The following is a 20311-nucleotide window of genomic DNA, read 5'->3' as shown; positions in this document are numbered from 1 at the left end:
TGGCTACATTCAGCACAACAGACGAAGCCAAAGCAGAGTAATAAGTTAAAGGCCAACTCTAAGGTAAGGATTAAGTCTACTCAATGATCCTCCCTCCTGTCCAAATTCAAGATACAAAGGCCGCTGAAGATCGAGCCTTGTTCCATGCAGCTCTGCTTAAGCTCACTGGCTTAATGTACAACAGGCGCACCGAAGGGTTAAATCTGGCAGCTAACTACTGTCAAGATTTTTAAGTCTATGGAAGAACATGATGTTGGTAATTCACTAAAACTCTGCCACCACAAAGGTCATGTGTAGCTGGAGTTTTTTCTCCAGGTCCCGCCAAGCCCCGGCAGTCTGACAGCCCACTTAAAAAATAAACACACAGACGCTTACATTATTTACAAACTGTATGGCCGTGGCAGGCTTCTTGTTAACTGTTTTTATATCTTCAATTAACCCATTTCTATTACTCTATAAGTTGCCATGTGGCTCGTGGCTTACCGGTATCTTAACATCTGTTTCTCATCATGGCAGCTGGCAGCGTCTCTCTGCCTCAGCCTTCCACTTCCCAGAATTCTCCTCTCTCCTTGTCCTGCCTATACTTCCTGCTGGCTACTGGCCAATCAGTGTTTTATTTATTAAACCAATAAGAGCAACACATTTAACATACAGACCATCCCACAGCACTTCCCCTTTTCTAGTGGGATACACTTTTCCCTTTGTGCTCAGAAAGGGCAATATTTGGACATCAGAAGACCCAGTCGGGAGGAAATAATCTTAAACGCCCATCTCTCCCACACGTCACTAGACCCCAAAAAAACGAAATCCACACCTTAGGGATGGTATTTAACCTAGCCCAAGGCCACACTCAGATCCCACTTAGCTGCATTCCAGCATTTGGAACATGGCGTCATTTTTCTTTGTAGAACAAACAGCATACAACTTGGTTGGCACAAATCTGACCCTGGTTAGGACCCAACCAGCAAGCTAGGAAACTGAAACTTTTATGGTATTCCCTTGAAAAGTGCTCATCGTATAAAGCCAGAGAAGGCCAACCTCACCGGGAATCAGGCTCCAAGCAGGCAGTAGACTTCAGCTTTATACCCTCTCCCAGAGTTCTCATCTTCAAACCATCGACATTCTTCCCTCCCTGTACTGCTGAGGCATTCCATGTGTATGGTTCAATCAAACCAACATTAAATCTAATCCCTGACAACCCAGGATCCTCAAGAATCTGTATGTTAATGTTTTCCAGTGTCTACAAGGTACATGGGAATCTGTTTCATATTCTGATCAGAGTGTTTCTCCTTGCCTTAATGGGGTTATAAAAAACAGGCTTCAACTGGACTAGTTAGTCATACTTTAAGAAATTCCAGGCTAAAACACTGACTTGTCAGCAAAGTTAAGCAAAGCCTGCTCTCCAGTAAGTTGAAAGCAACAGTGTGTGTGATGTTTTACTGAATGCAAATTACTCAAAACCTTGAACCATATAATGAGCCAGCTCCATTAAGCGCTGAGATCTGGTGGTTTCGTTTGTGGCGCAGAGGCCCAATGTTTTCTGGCAGGACAGCGTTGAAGCTGCTCCCTCGCGTGTTCCTGTGAGGACTAAACCAGCAGAACATTTCTTACTTGACAACTCTACTCCCACCCCAAAGTCTTGTTTTTGTTTGTTGTTTGTTTAAATTTTATTTACGTATGTAAGTTTTTTGGTATGAGTACTCTGTCTGCATGGATGCCTGCATGCCAGAAAAGGGTATCAGATTCCATTACAGATGGTTGTGAGCCACCACATGGTTGCTGGGGATTGAACTCAGGACCTCTAGAAAAACAGCCAGTGCTCTTAACCGCTGAGCCATCTCTCCAGCCCAGTCAGGCCCTGTTTTTCCTGCTACCTTTTCTATTCATTCCCTACTGTGGCTGGACCTCTGACATTCCAAGACCCTAGCAGCCTCAAAAGAAAACTTCCTGAAAAACACCTTAGAACCATTCTTTTTTTTTTTTTTCTTTTTCTAATTTCTGTTTTCAAGCAATAGTCTGCTTTTCTGAAAGATACTTGGAATGGAAGTGCATCATTTCTTTCTGAGCCTATGTTAAGTGATTTGCAGGTTTCGCCACAGCCCTATCCCTGTGGAGGGTTCCACCACCCATCTAGAGAGAGAGCGGAGATGGCTCAGAGCTGTGATCCTGTCCATCAGCACGCGAGACTGCAGCTCCGAATTTTCAACCTGCCACACTAAGTGTGTGGGTGCTGCGCAGGATAAGCATGGGAACAACCCAGACAGCAGTCAAGCGCCCACTGCAGCAGGGCTCTGAGGTTTTGGCCAGCATTCTAAACTAGAACACGTTGGCAAGAGTTTGGCCGCAGCACACAGTAAGAAACATACCTTTATCTGACTGTAAGAGTGAGACAAATTAACGGCAGAATTCTGGGTCACCAGGTAAACGTGCTTGCCTCTGAGCCTGAGGACCTGAGTCCGATCCTCAGAACCCACAGTGGGAGAAGAGAAACAGCAAGTACAAATGAGTAAGCGTGTATCAGCTCTAAAGGAAAGATGGCAAACTTGGCTGAATTCAGGGGTTTCAGGCTTGGCAACTGTTCAGGAGAAATTAATGAAGTAGAAAAAAAAAAAACAGAACTTCCCATCTAAAAGTTAAAAGGTAAGAATCAGGATTTGGAGAAAAGGTTAAATAATGAGATGGGTTATCAAATGGCACAGTAGCTTAATAGCTTATATGGTCACTAAAAATAAGTATGAAGGCCAGTAGATGTGTGGAAATGTTTATAAAATGCAGTTTTCTTTTTTTTTTTTTTTTTTTTTTTTGGTTTTTCAAGACAGGGTTTCTCTGTGTTGCTTTGCGCCTTTCCTGGAACTCACTTGGTAGCCCAGGCTGGCCTTGAACTCACAGAGATCCGCCTGGCTCTGCCTTCCGAGTGCTGGGATTAAAGGCGTGCGCCACCACCGCCCGGCGCAGTTTTCTTTTTTTAACACTTTTATCTGAAGTGTGTGTGTTGGTGTGTACACATGTTGGTGTGTACACATGCACACAGCACACAGGTGGAGGTCAGAAGACAACTTATGAGAGTCGGGTCTCCCTCCACCATGAGGGTTCTGGGGGCCCAATGTGGGTCCTCAGCCTTGGTGCCAAGTGCCTTTACCTACTGACCCACCTTTTAAGACAAAAATACTGAGCTAAGTGAAAGTTATATAAGTAAATTGTATAAGCACACTCTAGGGCGCTGCAGGCACCAGGTAGAGGGACGGGGTAGACAGTGAGAGGAACAATCACTGACTCTAGGTCCTTTCCAGGATCTGAGGACAACAGTCAGTCCGTGGGGAACTTCTGACAAGCCACCAATTACACACCTTGCAATTAGTTCCCAATGTGCAGGGGTGGGTTTTGTCTAGTGTTCAGGTGTAGTTATCTACAGGAGAAATTGTGAAAATGTTCCACTCCTTAAGAGCAAAGAAGGCTGATGAGTGTAAACTAGATGAAGGCTTAAGCTGTTGTGCGGCCTCAGGCACAAGAATCAGAGGCAACTTCAAATAAATGGCAGCCGCTTGTCCTTCTTAACAAGACCAACCCTAGAGGCTTCTGTGTGCCTCACTAAGACGCCTGCTCTGTGGTCTGCTGGCCATCAATAGGAACTTGTGCCTGGTACAGGCTTGGCTAAGGATAGCTGTAAGTTTTCTCAGGTCCCGAGTCATGTCCCGCCCCCACCCCTCGGTCTCTCAGTCATTTATAAAATATCATTCAGAGGTTTAATATTATTTACAAACTGTTTGGCTGTGGCAGGCCTCTTGCTAGCTAGCTCTTATATCTTAAATTAACCCATTTTTATTAATCTATAAGTTGCCACGTGGTCGTGGCATTACCGGTCTGCTGGCATCTTGCTGCTCCTTTGGCGGCAACTGGCGTCTCTGCAGTCTCTGTCTTTCTCTTTCCTTCTCTCTCCTTGGATTTCCCGACTGCCTCTAAGCTGCCTTGTCATAGGCTAAAGCAGCTTATTTATTAACCAATGGGAACAACATATATTCACAGTGTACAGAAAGACATCCCCCAGCAGCCTGAACTCAGGAGTGTTTCCCTGAAGGCCACTACTGCGCAAAGAAGGGACTCTAGCCCCCATAACGAGACACGATGGAAGGCACAGCTAGAGTTTCCAGATGGACTAGGCCTTGACAGGATCTCCCAAAGGAGCAGAACATAGGGCCTGCAGATCGGGACTAAGAAACCAGATGCAAGAAGGCTGGGAGAAGCCGGGTAGTGGTGGCACTCGCCTTTAATCCCAGCGCTCGGAAGGCAGAGCCAGGCGGATCTCTGTGAGTTCAAAGCCAGCCTGGACTACAGAGAGAGATCCAGGACAGTCAGAATTGTTTCACAGAGAAACCCTGTCTCAAAACAACAAAAAACAAAAACAAAAAGAAGGCTGGGAAAGAGATTCTCCCAAAAGGCACCAGGCTCCCTGGTTTGAAAGATGTAATAGGCTATTACCCTCCAAGTGTGTCCCTGCTTAGTTCCCGTTAGTCCTCAGGACTGAACTGTACAGGTAAAGATTTTCCACATTCTAGACCCACACAGGGATTCCGGAAACACTTGTGATCTGCAGAGAGCAAGCTACTCTGTGGTGAAGATGATGGACATTGCTTTTTACCTCCAGTTTATGCTTCAGGAAACAGAAATGAGCAGAAAGTTTTCTTAAAAATCACACAAGCCAACATGGCCGCTGCAACACTGGCCGACTCAAGCTGCCTTGTCCAGTGCTAGCCATCTCTTACTGGAAAGTGAGAAAATCTCATCATTTTAAAACCTTACAAGAGATACAATTCAATATAAAGTAGCTTTGTATAGTTTAAAAAAAAAAAAAAAGAGCCTTTCCAGAAATTTACATGTTTTCCACTAAAGCAGTAACTCCTAAACAAATAAACGAGAACTATAACATAGCAGGTTCTTTGTTCCCCTAAACAAAGAGACTCAGAGCACCCAAAAGTCTAGGTTCAACTAGACTTGTGCCCCAAAGCTGGAAGGAAATCTGACTTTTGTGCTAAGTTGAAATAGGGATGATAATAACATCTCTCATTACTCAAGGTCTGGATCTAGCAGGACCTAGCGTGAAATGCAGTGTGTCAGAGTTTGTGGCAGATAACTGTGTGTGAAGCGTGCTCCATGTTTTTTGACCCCTTGCTGCTCCGTGCGCTTTACTATCTGATTTTACAGCCTTTCCCATGGAGAGGTAGAGTCTATTCCTCCCACTCGTGTGGGTAGGCTGCCTGGTGTCTCTGCTGCCCAGGGTGTGTCAGAAGTGGTGCTGGGGCTCTTCTGAGAAAGGCCTTTCCTGTTGTTGCTCCCTGTCCTGGAAGCCTGCCAAAATACATGAACCAGGGGGGCTGGCCTGCAGAGGAGAAAGGACGACAGGAAGAGGCAGCCTGTGTCTTAGCTGAACTGCCCTGGACCAGCCTGGAACTAGCTACTTCTCCAGGCGCTGAGACACAGGACTGGTCATAAGCACGAGTCAGCTGAACTGAGTCAGTTCAGCTCTTCCGGACCCACAGCTCCCGACAATGAAATACCTGTTGCTTTAAGCCACTGCTTTGAGGTGCTCTGGACAGAGCAAAGGCTAACTAATGCAGGGAAATAGAATACATGTACGAATACATTTTAAGCCAGGTGGTGGTGGTACCTTTAATCCCAGGACAGCCAGGGATACACAGATAAACCCTGCCTTGAAACACACACACACACACACACACACACACACACACACACACACACACTCATATTAGAAAACTACCAACACAAGCCCATAAAGCCAGTCTCTCTTCTCTTTCTCTCTCTCTGTCCCTTTCTCTCTCTCCTCTCTCTGAGACAAGGTTTTTCTGTGTAGCTCTGGCTGTCCTGCAACTCGCTCTGTAGACCAGGCTGGCTTCAAACTCACAGAGATCCTCCTGCCTCTGCCTCCCAAGCGCTGAGATTAAAGGTGTGCGCCACCATGATGGTGTGAGAACAAAGATGGACACCCAGCACAGTTCTCCCCCAAAGGCACTGACCCCCAAGCCAGGAAGTATTTAGTAGAACTAATGTGTACCATTTTCAATCCGAAACCCGTGAGGACATACATTTGGGTGTGCTACATATTTTCCAGATTATGATACCGAAACAATAACCTTGACTATAACCACATGCCCACTTGTGATCTCCAATGACACTCAAGTGTTTCTGCAGAAGCCCAGGGTCAAGCCCTCCCCACCTCCAGCAATGAATACTTCCTCCTGGGACAACAGAAATAAAGCAATTTAATCATTCTCTACTTTTATCCTGATAAATAGGTAGTGTTCAACCAATTAATTAAAAAGCAAACTTCAGAATATATAATATGCTACAAAGTAAGACCAAGGTCCTGATTTATCTTAAACTCTGGGAAAATCGTGATTGTAAAGAAAGCTGACAATTGTGACTGCTTGCAGGGACGCTGCTACTACCAGATTTGGACTCTGAACACTTCTGTCCCCTACAACAAAGGACATCGCTTCCTAGTCTGACCCTACCTCTGGAGGATCCAGATAACAGTGTTGAATTCTGGCACTAAGCTAGGTTCTAGAACACTGAGATGTTAGCCTGAAAGGAAGACGGAATGATACCATCATCACTTCAGTCTGGCTTTATCAAATAAACAGCAATTTCCTTCCAACCAAGTGGCTGGAACTCTGACCTCTGCATTTCCGCTAGAGAACAAAGTGTCTCCTTTGGTAACAGGGAGGTGAAGCAGCGAGCGAACGGTTGCTGAGTGGATCTTCTAAAACGGGCCTCATTTTTAGAGAACAATAAGCCTGGCTGCACTTACTGGCTTGCACTACAGGAAAGAAGGAATACTGGACAGCTTAAGGTCTGTGAGGATACTGTACCATCCAGAGAAGGCGTGCAGGGACCCCAGTGCTCATACCACCCCTAATCAGTAACGCCTCCCAGGAAGCCACAGCCATGTGGCTGAAATGCCTCCTGCAGGTTCTCTGTGTGACTGGAGAAACCAGTCCAGATGTAATCTTTTACTACTGGCATCAATGATGTTGTGTGACTCCTGTGCACAAAAGAAGTCTAAGGAAAATCCCACCCCAGAGGACAGGAATAATATAGACAAGCTGAGGTCGGCATAATAATAATATTAATAATAATAACCAACAAACAACTTCAGCTCTACCCATAGCCCGTAGAGCTGTCTGGAAACCCAAGATTAAATTAACCCAGGGGAAACACAGCTTGAGTTAGTTTTAGATTCTGCTCTCTGGCTCTTTATGAGTTTGTTTAGTGATTCAATCAAACTAACATTGGACACACTGTTGTAAGCTTTACACTGTTTTAAATCCTAGAGGAATTTAAAAGGCCAGTGTTCAGCTGGAAGGAGGTACCGAGGCCAGACCTACGGGGATGGTGATAAAGGTGGGCTGACAACTAGAAATGCAGGTGGGAGCAATGGATGGGACAAAAAAGGTACCCTCAAAGTTCAGTCCCTTCAAACAATTTCCCCAGAAGGGTAAGCACACAGGCAGGGAATGTTGGGGGGAACAGAGAGTTAGCAAGAAGGCCCTTTGGGGTACTCAAGTACCCAAGGAAATCCAGTCCACATAGTATTTTCTACAAACCAACTATAACCTAGTACCCTCAAAGGCTCCCTATCAACAATGACTTCAAGCACCTCCAATTTCCCCAGAAGTCTTTCCAGGGTGGATGCCCCTGCCAGCACGCAAGCAAAGAAGATGAGATAAGAGGAGGCAACTATCCCGACACAGGACCTCACCCCAAATCTGTACAAGAATGCTGGCTGCAGACTCACTTTGATCTTAAAGGGGACTGTGCTGAGTAAAGCTGTGTGTGGTCTATGAGGGAAATGAATAATTAAAAGACGATTTGAACTCAGTTGCGGGGGTGCTTCCCTAGCAGGCACCAAACCGAGTTCCAGCCTCAGCACCACATAAACAGCGTGTGGTGGCTCACACACGGAGTCCCAACAATAAGGAGGTTGGACCAGGACAATTAAAAGCTCAAGACCATTCTTGGGTAGACAGTGAATTTGAGGCCTGCCTAGTCTACATGAGAGAAACCCTGACTCAAAAAGTTAAAAAGAGATTATTTGATTATGAAGTATGAAAAAATACTCCATAAAGTGAGTAAGTACACATTCCTACTCTCTTAACCTTCAGAATGATTTGTTAAGTGCCTTTTACGGAAAGAAAGTAAGATAAACAGCTTAATTCTAAAGACCAATAGCACTGGTTACATTTCAGCTTTGTTCCTATGGGAGAACTTGCAGATGGCTAAAGTCAACCAGATTGGGAAAGGCCCACCATATAGCAATGTAACTAGCAATGATGCTAGTTAGTTGTAGCTTTGCATGGCCTGCTGCGTGACCTGCTCGTTGGAGGTACTGGCCATGTGAGAGGATCAGATTAATAAATCCAAACCAGCAGCACCTAACCCCTGACTGTAAGCTGGAGGAAGCTGACAAAGGCTGACAACGGTAGACAGGGAAGAATTACTCCACGATGGAAAGGGATACGAAAGTGGTCCTAAAAGGCTGGGATGTGGGAGACTGGGGAGGGCAAATGGTTTGAGGAGGGTGCACGTGAACCACAGCATCCAGGTGAGAGAGCTGTAAGATGCTAACAGGACAGAGAACGCATTGGCAAGAACCACTAAGAAATGAGAAACAGACATGGAAATAAAGTTGGGTACAGAATAGTTACAAGCGCCCCTGCATCCAATTACAGGTATGATGACAGACAACATTAACGAAAGGTCATGAAAAAAAAAAAAGACATCATCAAGGCCATTTTGGAGATACAAGTTTGGCAAGACAGATTCAAGGAGGGCATGCTAGGGCTCAGGAGCTCCTCATGGAGGCTACTGTAGTGATCAGGGTTTAACAGTGACTAAGAGATGAGGACCAGCCTGGGGTGAAAATGGACAGGCATTCACAGCAGCAGAGTCAGGCCTGAGACAACTGTCCTGCCTTCAAGGCTAGCCCCTTGGCTGGTGTCTCCGATCTTGGATTTCTAGGGGGCTCCCAACATTCCAAAACTCAGAAGAGTGGCTTACCCTGTTTAACGTTTGTACAAAATATATGGTTTATGCTCCTTATTTGTGTTTCTTCTTTTTTTTTTTTTTTTTTTTTTTTTTTGGTTTTTCGAGACAGGGTTTTTCTGTGTAGCCTTGGTGCCTGTCCTGGATCTTGCTCTGTAGACCAGGCTGGCCTCGAACTCACAGAGATCCGCCTGTCTCTGCCTCCCAGGTGCTGGGATTAAAGGTGTGCGCCACTGCTGCCCTACCTTATTTGTTTTTCTTTTCAAGACTCCCAAATTTTGGTACATGCTTACAAGAGGGTGCCCTTATAACTACCCCCCAATAAACACCTGGCATACTGTCTCCGCTGAACTCCCCTGATAAACAGTATTGAACACAAGGGGGGTGGTGTCACATAATTCAACAATGGAAGCATTTAGCACATCTTGTGTGGTGCCACAATCACTTTGGAGGACTCTCGAAGCTTGGTCTAGTATCTTCCTATCTTCCTGCATGTGTTGGGTTTATGTTGTGCCCTGGGACTACAATATGCCATGGCTGTGTGTGTGTGTACGGTTGTAAGGTGTGAGTCCTTCCAGTGAGTCAAAGGACCTCTTCTCAGGGTTCTCTGCCACAGCTGAGGAAAGATCTATGTGGGATGTGAATATGACTGAAATGACTTGTAACGGACCAAATAAGGAAATAAACAAAAGCCATGACTCAAAGTCAGTTATGAAAGTTTACATTTGTAACTGGCTCCCAAATGCCTTATTTAGGGCAGGGAAAATTTTTTTACTTTAGTCATACACATATGCACGCACAACACACACATGCACACACAGGGCAGAAGTATATTTAGCTTTGTTGACATAAAGGAAAATAAACAGGAATAAAATCACAACTGCTAGCCGTGTGCCAGGCTCTAAGTTGATCTATGTTATCAATCTGTCAGTTCTTCCCAGAACCCCAGGAGGTAGACACTACTATATATGTGCTTTGCAGCTGAGAGGACCAGGATGCAAAGAGGTTAAGTAGCTTGTCCAAGGCCACATGACTTGGATTCAAACTCTGGCATTTATCGCTGGAGCCTCTGTTTTTAATTACACTAAAAGAAGAAAATGACTGTCCCAGCGAGGGGTCGCTCTAATATGGGAGTCACTGCGCTCACGTCTGTGCTGGCTTCCTGCCACTCTTCAGTTTCTTTTATAACACAAACTTTTAGGCCTTGAATGCCAACCAAAATACTGCCATTAACACCCCAGACACATTTTCCTTCTATGTATTTTACCTAAAAAAAAAAACGGGTTTAGACTCAGTTCCCATAAACAGTAAGGAAATACACAAATTTTCCTACACACTGTCTTAATATCCTCACAAGTGTTCAGAAACAGTTTGGAGACAGCTCAGCAGGTAGAGTACTTGCCCAACGTGTGTGTGTGTGCGTGCACAGGACCTTGGGTTTGATCCCCAGCACAGCATAAACCCGGCTTGGTGGCACACGCCTGTCATCCCAGAACTCAGGGAACAAGGCTCACGAGTAACTCAGCTACAGAATAAGCTAAAGGCCAGCCTGGGCTACATGAGAGTCTGTCTCAAAAATAAATTAACAAACAAACAAATGTGTTTAAGAGACAACAAATATACTAAAAGAGCTGGTGGACTAAAAAGGGAAAATGATACAAAACTATCTAAAAGTTAGGGTTGTCCTGTTTTGTTTTGTTACTTTTTTAAAACCAGCTTATGCACAGCACCTGAAAACACAGATCTGTCATTGTCTGACTTAAGCCAAAGAGAAGCGAGTTTCCTGCAGAAATCAATGCCGGCCTTACTGGCTCCTGGAGCAGTTAGCGGACAGAGAAGGCGCATCTTTAACCTTGTCAAAAATGAAGACAGCAAGTCTGTAGCCTTTACTTCGTTAGAAAGCTTCCTAACAAGACTCTGAAAACTTCTATCACGGGACCAGCTGACTAAGTTTTTGTGCAGTCCCAGCAGAGTCCACAAACAGCCATGTGTCTAGGGAATCAGCCCCTGCTGCCTCACACAATTCAGCTCTGCCCTGCAGGCAAGCTCAGCTTCCAGCTCCCCTCCAGAGAGTAACTGCTCTGACTCCAATTCTTAAATTTACCATGGAACATCATTTGATGGTGGTCCTTGTTTAATTTCCTCAGCAGGAAGACACTGCTCAAACAATTCTTAGTTCGAAAGTTTAGGACCCCAATTAAGGAAATTCTTAGTTCGAAAGTTTAGGACCCCAATTAAGCCTTATTATTCATATTGACTTAATGTCTTCAGAGGGTAGATTGTATTCAGCTGCTACGTTAGTCTGATTTTACTGGAAAGGAGGAGAATGTTATGTTTTGAATGTGTGTGTGTGTGTGTGTGTGTGTGTGTGTGTGTGTGGTGTATACATGTAAGTGTGCAAGACCCACCTGTCTGTGTCCCCCAACCAGGGGTTACAGGCATGCACAGTCATGTGCAGCTTTGTAAGTGGGTGCTAGAAATGTGAAGTCGGCTCCTCGTGCTTACAGAGACACTAAGCTGTCTCCCCAGCTCACGGTTTATATCTTAGATTTCCCCCAAAAGATAATGTGCTGAAAGGCTTAGTCCCCAACCAGTGATGCTATTAGGAGGTTGTGGAAACCTTGGGATGTGGCCGGTGGAAGCAATTGAAGGTGGGGGTGTGCCCTTGAAGAGAGTATTGAGACCCTAGCCCTTCCTCCCTTTTAGCTTCCTGTCTGCACTGGTTTGAAGTTTCCTCTGCCATGCTCTCCCAGCAATGACACACTGCCCAGCCAAAGGTCCCAAAGCAACTAGGCTAAGGGACCACAACTTGAAGCCATGAGGATAACCTTTTCTTCTTCCAAGTTGGCTACCTCCGGTATTCTGTCACAGTGACAGACAGGGTCCTTGATACTGTGTGGCGACGTGTATAACTCCAAGGAAACATACCCAAAATGCTAAAAAAAGGAGAGGAGGGCTGGGGAGATGGCTCAGCAGTTAAAGAGCACATACCAAGGATCAGAGTGTGGTTCCCAGAATAGCTCCAGCAGCATGGAATCCAACACCCTCTTCTCAAGTCCACGGGCACCAGCACTCACAGTGCACAGACCCACATAGCCACACAATTAATCTCTTTCTAAAGGGGAGGTGTAAAGAGCACTCTTCCCTGGCGATTGATACACAACGCTTCTTTCTTGCACAACACGGATGCTTTGAGGGTCCTCGGATCAACAGCATCCCTCAGGTGCTTGACAGAAATGCCAGCTTTCTCAGCCCCGCCCCCCAACTCAACTTTCCTAATCAGAATTTCCAGGGGTGGGGCCCAGTAGTCTCTGGTTCACAAGAGCTCCAAGTGATTCTGGTAAACACTCAAGTTTGAGAACCACTTTCTTTCTTTCTTTCTTTCTTTTTTTTTTTTTCTCGGAGCTGAGGACTGAACCCAGGGCCTCGAGCTTGCTAGGCAAGCGCTCTACCACTGAGCTAAATCCCCAGCCCCTGAGAGCCACTTTCTAAAGAGGAGAAAGACAGTGACTGGGGTCTGTGTACCACAGGATGTTGAGCAGTCGCCCTGGCATTGAGGACGCTGAGCCATGAGCCTGGCACGGGCCCATATGCCAACAGTATCTTTTGCCCTGCAACTCACAGTGAATGCAGATAGTTCTGAACGTTCCCCGGGGCCCACCAATGATAGTGGAACCACTGGTACAGACTTTGGAAAAGTGGGCCCTGACTTCAGGAAGCCCCTGGACTCTTTAGCTTTTCCTTTCAGGACGTCCTCGTTCTCTGTGGCTTTTATGTAATTGACTGACTTCAGCTGGATCCTGCTACACACATTCAGAGTTACTTTCCTAAGCAGATCTGTGTGGCACTACACACCTACAACTCCTGCCCTCAGGGGGCTGTTCTGGGCCAGCCTTGTCTCAAAAATAAAAAAAATAAAAATTGTTGTGGCACATGACCATAGTCCTAGCAATAAGAGATGGAGGCAAGAGAGTTAGGAGTTCAAGACCACCCTGCACTGCTCAGTATATTCGAGGACAGCCTGGGTTACAGGAACTCCCGAGTAAAAAACTAAAAAATGGCTGTTGGAAAGCTCAGCCTGTCTGCCACAGACACACAGTGGTGTATATTCATTCACGCTCATACATACGTTATTTACACACACTAATAAATGAAGGTATACAAAAGCTACTTTTGTAAGCATTAAAACACAAGTTGCAAAGTTGCAAGCCATTTCTTTAAATCCTGAAAATTAGCGAAAAGGCAGGCTCCTTGATGAAGGCAGAAAGTGAATCCTGTCATTTTGTATTTGCAGCCGGCCTAGGAAATCGCTGACTGACATAGCCTGGACTCGGTTTCTTCTCATGCACCGAGGTATACTACAAGAAGAACTTGGGATGGAAGTGGCAGAACTGGATTCAGATCTCAGTCCTACCACTTAACAGCTTTGTAGTCTTGGTAATTACTTAAGTGTGGTTTGTGCCTCAGTTTTCTGATCTGTCTGTCAAATGGCTATCAGAATATATGGTATGTTTACCTTATATTCCATAATACTCTTAAAAAAAAAAAGATTTATTTATTATGTATACAGTGTCCTGCCTGCATGTATGCCTGCACGCCAGAAGAGGGCACCAGATCTCATTACAGATGGTTGTGAGCCACCATGTGGTTGCTGGGAACTGAACTCAGGTCCTCTGGAAGAGCAGCCAGTGCTCTCAACCTCTGAGCCACCTCTCCAGCCCTCCATAATACTCTTGACAGAATCTGACAGAGCATTCTCCACTGCTGCTGCTTATGCAGTAAAACAGACTGCATGGGATAAATAAAAGTTGCAAAGTTTCATCTACTCAGATCAAGTTTTCACACCAAATGAGCTTTGAAAAAACTTCCATATACAGGCACTTCTGACTTTGAAAATGTATTGAGTTTTGGAACTGCTGATCAGAGAAATGGACTGCACTATTCTCATGGGGGGACATAAGCTTGGGTGTGGTGATACACACACTCCCAACACACACAGACAAACACACGGCCCAATTTTGCATTGGTAGAGAAGGGACTTTCTAAGAGTTAACTATTGCCATTTCTAAACATAAATCTCAATCACATCATTTGCTTGTTTTGAACTTTAAAAAGAGTTTGTCCCTGCCAGCAAAATAAAATCTAGTTCCTAAGAGCCACACTAAAATTCTTTTCACTGGACACTGCCCTTCCAGGCCTCGTACCTTTCCTGCCATGGCCTCCCATACTTTCTGCTCCGGCCACTTTAAAACATCTAGCATGGTTACCACATCACATCCTTCTGTCCTTTCCCTCTGCTGGAACCAGGACCCACACCCTCCATTCTATAAACCATTCCTTTATCCATGAGGGCCTCTCCTAAAGATGGTTCTTCAACCCAGGCCACGGAGTCTCTTCCTTCTGTGTCTCCCAGCATCTGGAGAGCAGAGTATGAAGGGCCACGTCCTCAGTAAGCTGCTCAGCCCTTCAAAGAGCTATTTTAATGTCAGCCGCCTTTATGGTTACGGTGGAGACAAATGAACGGGCATTTCTGACATATTCTTGGCCGAATAAGGGAAGCCAGTGTCCTAAGTCCTCAGACATATACAAGGGCCATAAAGAGCAATAAATCAGAGGTTATATGAGCACAGGCACTATGGCTTTTGATCCCTCTTTTATCCCCAGGACCTTATACTCAATAGATACAGTATTCCTAAGTGAATGAATGAATGAATGAGAGTATGACAAATATGACACTTTAGAGAAAAAAATAAGACCAACCAGAAACAAAACTCACAGCCCACACTCATTAAATCCCATGAATTGTGGTACCTACAAAAAGGCTTAACATACACATCAGAAACCTTCAGTAGCAAGCAACTCCTTGGTGGTCTAGTCATTTGCCAGGACCCTACAGAACAGTCGAGTAGTGGAAAAAAAAAAAAAAAAAAAGAATCCAAATTCAAAACTCCCCTAAATGTCTGAGTCCCAAAGGAGCTTAGTAATCACTTTCCATAAATCTTTATTAGCAGTGTTCCTACCCAGTAATCTCAAATATTCGACAATTTACCCAACATGCATGAGTCACAAATAAAATATTGTACTGAATAAAGCCTGCTGACTTTAATAAGCTGTGGTCTGCATTCCTGTTTACTATCAGGCCAGTGCCATTACTCTACCATTGGCCTTGTTTACATCCCCTTCTCTCTCATCTCCCGTTCTCGATCTCCCCACACCCTTTCTGTTTCACATCCCGGCAAGAATCCAACCACCTTGTTTGAGGTCAGGTAGATGTAAACTGCAGGGAAAATACGCTCACTACCTGAGGAGAAAGCCCAACTAAGCACATTCAAAAGCCAATAGAAAGGTCCAGTAGGAGCTAGGGACTTCACGTTTCCTTTTCCCATTCAGGGCAGGCCCTCAATTCACTCACTTCAGAAGGTGGAAGAACAAAAGGCTGGCCTCTGCCTCCAGCTTTCAGAGAACAGTAGAATATTCTCACCAAAGCCCTTGCAGTTTGGGCCTACGGCTCGCTGCTTAAGACTACAAGGAAACCGTTTCCCTCAACGGTGTATCAAACCTTTAAGGTTTCAAACTTGCTACAATTCTAAAGCAAGGGCTGTTTGTCCCGTCCCTTTACACCAAAGGCCAGATGACCAATCCCAGGTTCCACTTCTGGCTTCCTCTGCATCTCCTTGACTCAGAGAAACTAGTTACACCACTGTGGCTTCAGTTCCCTCTTGGGTAAAATGAAATCACTGGACCAAACGAGTCTTTTCCTAAGTGTAGTGACCGGCAAAAAGTAGGAACGTTGATAACATGGCTTGTTTCAGTCTTATGATAAAGACATTCTGTTTCTTACTTGTGGAGATAAATTACTCGTAAACAAAACTACTTACTCGCAAATAAATTTTCCTTTTAAAAATGAATGCGTCTAGTCTTTTTAGGAATGAATCATTTTTGTTTAAAAATTGAAACCTATCTTGGTCAGAGAGTTCTAGCAGCTGAAGTTTAAAAAAAAAACAACTGATCCTGAGGCCAGGTGAAGTATTGAAAGGTACAGCCCACCCACACCCACCCTCCACCCACTCCCCCATCCCCACCCCATCTCACCCCACCCGCAAACCCAACTCCAAACTAACTAGAAGGAAGAGGTATACGTCCCAGGAGTTCCTTTAAGAAATAAACACCCGCACCAGGTTCCAATGTAATCAGCCACTAATCCTCTGGGACTTGGAACGGACCCAGGAGAACCCAGAAACTCTGGAGCACCAGGTGAACCCCCACGGGGAAGACGCAGGAGGCAAAGGTCTGAGGCTGGAGCAGCACCAAGGGGCAGGCAGGGTTTGGGCGGCAGGGGGGCAAAGGCTGGCTAGAAGACCATGGCCACTGGCGTCTCAGAGTTGCAGGGGCGCACTGGGAACCCAAGACTGGAGGCCTGGGCGGGAGCAAGGGGTTCTGTCTGGAGGGGACATGGGGGGGACGAGGTCCCAGACTGAAAGGGTGTGGAGAAGGTGCTGAACTGAAGGCGGTAGGAAGGAAGACCTTGGACTGGAGAGACTCTGTGAGACGGGGTCCCAGGATGGAGGGGCGCTGTAGGTCAGGGTCCTGAGATGGATGGGCCCTGTGAGTCAGGGTCCCGGGCTGGAGCGGAATTGTGGGACGAGGTCCGGGACTAAAGAAGAGCTGTGGGGACGGTCAGTGGCTGTAGGGGCGCTGTAGGACAGGGTCCCGGGATGGAAGGGTTCTGGGTGGGTCGGGGTCCCATGATAGAGGGGGCGCAGTGGAACCAGGTCCTGGATTGAAAGAGCGCTGTAGGAAGGTCCGGGCTGAAGGAGCAGGTTTGGGGTTCCCAGGAACTAAAGGCGCGCGGCGGGGGAGCGGTCCCAGGCTGGAGGAGCGAGACAGGACCTCCTGACAGCACCCGGATCTCGGTGGACTGCAGGGACGCGGGAGAGAGGGGTGGCCGCTCGACCCAAGGTGACCACAGGAGGGGAAGGCAGAGGCGCGGCCCCCACGCCTCGTGGTCGCCCCCTCCCCGCGCCCTGGCCCCCGCGCGCGCGCGGACTCCCAGACACCCTACCTGTCCTCGCTGGCGGTGATCACGCCGTCCTCCTTGGGGATGAGCAGCGCGGCCGTGACGGCGTCCTGGTGGCCCTCGATCTTGCTCAGCAGCACCGGGCGGCTGCTCTGCGGCCTGGAGTGGATCTCGGCCGCCATGTTCGCGCCGCGGCCTCCCCCGCGGGCGGCCCATCAGCTGACCGCCGGGCGGGGACGCGCCGGTTGCCCGGGGCAACCGAGCCGCGTGTGCGCCACGCTGCCGTAAGCTCGCGAGCGCCGCCGCAGCTGCCCGTATTGCCTGGGAAAGCCGCGCAGGTGTCGTGCCGTGACCCGGGAGAGAACCCTCCCGGAAAAGTCAAGCAAAGACCTTGAGGAAGGTTAAAAAGCCAAACCGTTCTCCCGGAAACAGATTGAGTCGAGCAGCAGCAGCAGCAGCCGCAGAGCATGCCTATGCTCAGCCCGCCCCTCAGACAATACTGCACGGTATGCATCCTAAGAAGCCATTGTTTGAAAGACAGACACATCCCGATTTCAAGTCATGTTAAAAAAGTGAGAAAATAGTGCATCAAAGAATATTTGAGCTGCAGTAGATGGCACTGAATGGTGAACACATCCCCGTTTCTTTTCTCTCTCTCTCTCTCTTTTTTTTTTTTTTTTTTTTTTTTTTTTTTAGTTTTGGTTTTGGTTTTTCCAGACAGGGTTTCTCTGGGTAGCTTTGCGCCTTTCCTGGAACTCACTTTGGAGACCAGGCTGGCCTCGAACTCAGAGATCCACCTGCCTCTGCCTCTCGAGTGCTGGGATTAAAGGCGTGCGCCACCACCGCCAGCTACCCCGGTTTCTTTACACGGATGATCTCAATGCTGATCAGTTTAAGAGATGGAGATGGTGAATGTTTTTGTCTCAAAACTGAACCACACAGAAAGACCACTCTGTGCTTAATGTGGCACAGCTACGAGAAAAACACAAGCAGCCCTACCCTGGGAGCTGGGCCTGATAACATCATCTGAGCACAGATAGCATGTGCCCTTTGAAGAGAGACACGGTGTAGTTCTACTCTGTGATCATTAATATTATGTGAACTACAGTGCTAAACACTCTCCTGTCCAGGAGAATGTGATCACTGCTTTTTCTTTCCCGTTACAGCTTTCTCTTCTGTATAGTCTTGATCCATCTAATAAGATGTTAGAATACAAAATTTTGTATTCCCACCCACCCACCCACCCACACACTTCTTGCCAATTTCCTGTCCAGAGGAAAGCCCTCTTTTCCCAAATCACCTAACACCAACCCGTATCCTACAGTTGCCCTGTTCTGACTCCCTTTTACCCAGATACCCAATGGCTCCCTCCCCACGACGCACCTTTTGCCCACCTCACATGTTCATGTACAGGCGTGTTCCTAGTGGGTTTTGGCTGGAGGACATTGATAGAAAGTTTAAAGGGTCATAAATGAGACCAAAACTTCAGATAACTCCCATTTCAGTCTTCACTCCCACACAACATCGAGTGACTATCACTCAAACTGCAGTATTGCACCAGAACTAGGCTGCGTACACATAAACCATGGGTTTGTGAGCCACAAACCAGGGGCCAAAATAACCCTTTCCTTCATTACTTTTTGGTCTGGTGGTGTGTGCCACGGCAGTGAAAAAAAGTAACTAATTCGGTGATAGAATGCTTACTTAGAACCTGCGTGTTGGGTAGGAGTTTCCTCTGAGGTTGAAAGTGTCCATCTGCGAGGAGCTCTCAGTAAGACAGGGGGTTTTACAGGGAGGTAAAACAGGGTGTCCTAAGGGGAAGGGAAACATTGTAGCCCACAGGAAAGCTCCTTGAGCTCAGGAAGTGAACAACACAAAACAGCTTGAGGAAGTTCCTGAAGCTAACCAGATTCTCTAGACCCCTCCCCGCCCCCAAGCATATAGAAGTAGTGAAAATGGCTTAGGGACCTTCTCAGATAAGGCAAGCTACCTAGAAGACTCTCAGACAAGCTGCCCTGCCTGGGAACGGCAGACACCAGCCAAGCTGTGGGAAAGAAATAGAAATCAGCCAAGGTGGTGCCTGGAAGCTGCGGAGACCAGCTGAGCTCCCGGGAAGAGGCACCTATCAACTAACCTACCTAAAAAGGACCCTCTCCAGCCTGCCGAGGGGCCTGTAGGCTGTGCGGTGTGCTCCAGGTTTCCAGCTGTCATGAGCTGTCACCATGCTCAAGTGAGCTCTGGGTGATACAACTGCTCTGTCACCTCTAAGCCTGTCCCAGTAAAATGCATTGGTTCACCAAACTGGATTTTAGTGTAATCCATACGTCGGTCTGTTGTCGATTCCCTAGCTGGGATCTATAGACATTTGTTCACCTTTTCCCAAGAATAGTGTCATAAGACAGAGTTCCAGCTACAGTAGTATTAGAGAGACAGACAGAAGAGAGAGAGAGAAAGAGAGAGAGAGAGAGAGAGAGAGAGAGAGAGAGAGAGAGAGAGAGAGAGAAGGGACTGGCATTCCACTGAAGGAAACGAATAATATGTGGAATTAAAAAATGTTGGATGCAATTAAGAAAATAAAGCAATGAGGGGTAACATGGACTATAGGGGTATTGCAATTCTAACTAGGTGGTATGGAGAATACAAAGATGACCGACCGCACAGAGCCACCTTCATGGAGGCAGTATGACTGTAGTCTCTAACCTTCAGGTGCTGCAGGATCTGCCTCAGCTGCTGAGAAGCCTCAGGTGCCAGCCACCCCCTTTACAGGACACCTTGCATTTTATAACTAAGTGAGACAGAAACATACAGACCTGACCGTCAGGGGACACGTTGCTAGTCAATACTGGCTCCAGAGCGCTCTCTTGGCCTGAACAGAGCTTCATCAGCCCTATGTTACCAATGACTATTCCTACCTAATCTTGCTAGCACCCTCCCCTTCACAGGCGTTAAGCTCTAATAATAAACCAGGTGCCAACCTCTAGCTCAGTTTCTGCTTGTAGAGAATACAGCCTGAGTCAGGTGACCAGTGGAGGCCTCCTTGCAAAGACGTTTGAGCCAGTAAGGAAGTAAGCCCTGTGGAATGTGGGCAGAATGCTACCCTGGACAAGGAAATAGCATACACTATGGCCCAGAGGTGAGCAGGCCTGGGGGTTTATGGGAACAAAGCAGCATTCAGTGATGCCAGGGGCAGGTGGAGCATGAAGAAGAGAAATAAGACAGACAAAATAGAGCATGCTG

The 20311-nt window shown here is 46.7% G+C and overlaps 1 protein-coding gene across 3 annotated transcripts in view; it reads right to left on the bottom strand.

The window, feature by feature from the left end:
- Wdfy1 (WD repeat and FYVE domain containing 1) overlaps positions 1–17313 on the bottom strand; it is a 50775-nt gene extending 33462 nt beyond the window's left edge. Inside the window, exon 1 of one of the 3 annotated variants that reach the window (XM_037210234.1) lies at positions 17120–17313. In XM_037210234.1, coding sequence (XP_037066129.1) covers positions 17120–17290 — 171 coding nt within the window. In that variant the 5' untranslated portion in view covers positions 17291–17313. Of the gene's footprint in view, positions 1–1043; positions 1230–17119 lie in introns of those variants that run through there. The other 2 variants (XM_028884101.2, XM_037210236.1) reach the window with 2 other exon arrangements.
- Positions 17314–20311: the final 2998 nt, after the last annotated feature.

Source organism: Peromyscus leucopus, chromosome 13 (genome assembly GCF_004664715.2).
Source record: "Peromyscus leucopus breed LL Stock chromosome 13, UCI_PerLeu_2.1, whole genome shotgun sequence".
Lineage (NCBI taxonomy): Eukaryota > Metazoa > Chordata > Mammalia > Rodentia > Cricetidae > Peromyscus > Peromyscus leucopus.
The sequence above is the reverse complement of the archived record's forward strand: the minus strand, read 5'-3'. Positions and strand labels throughout refer to the sequence as shown.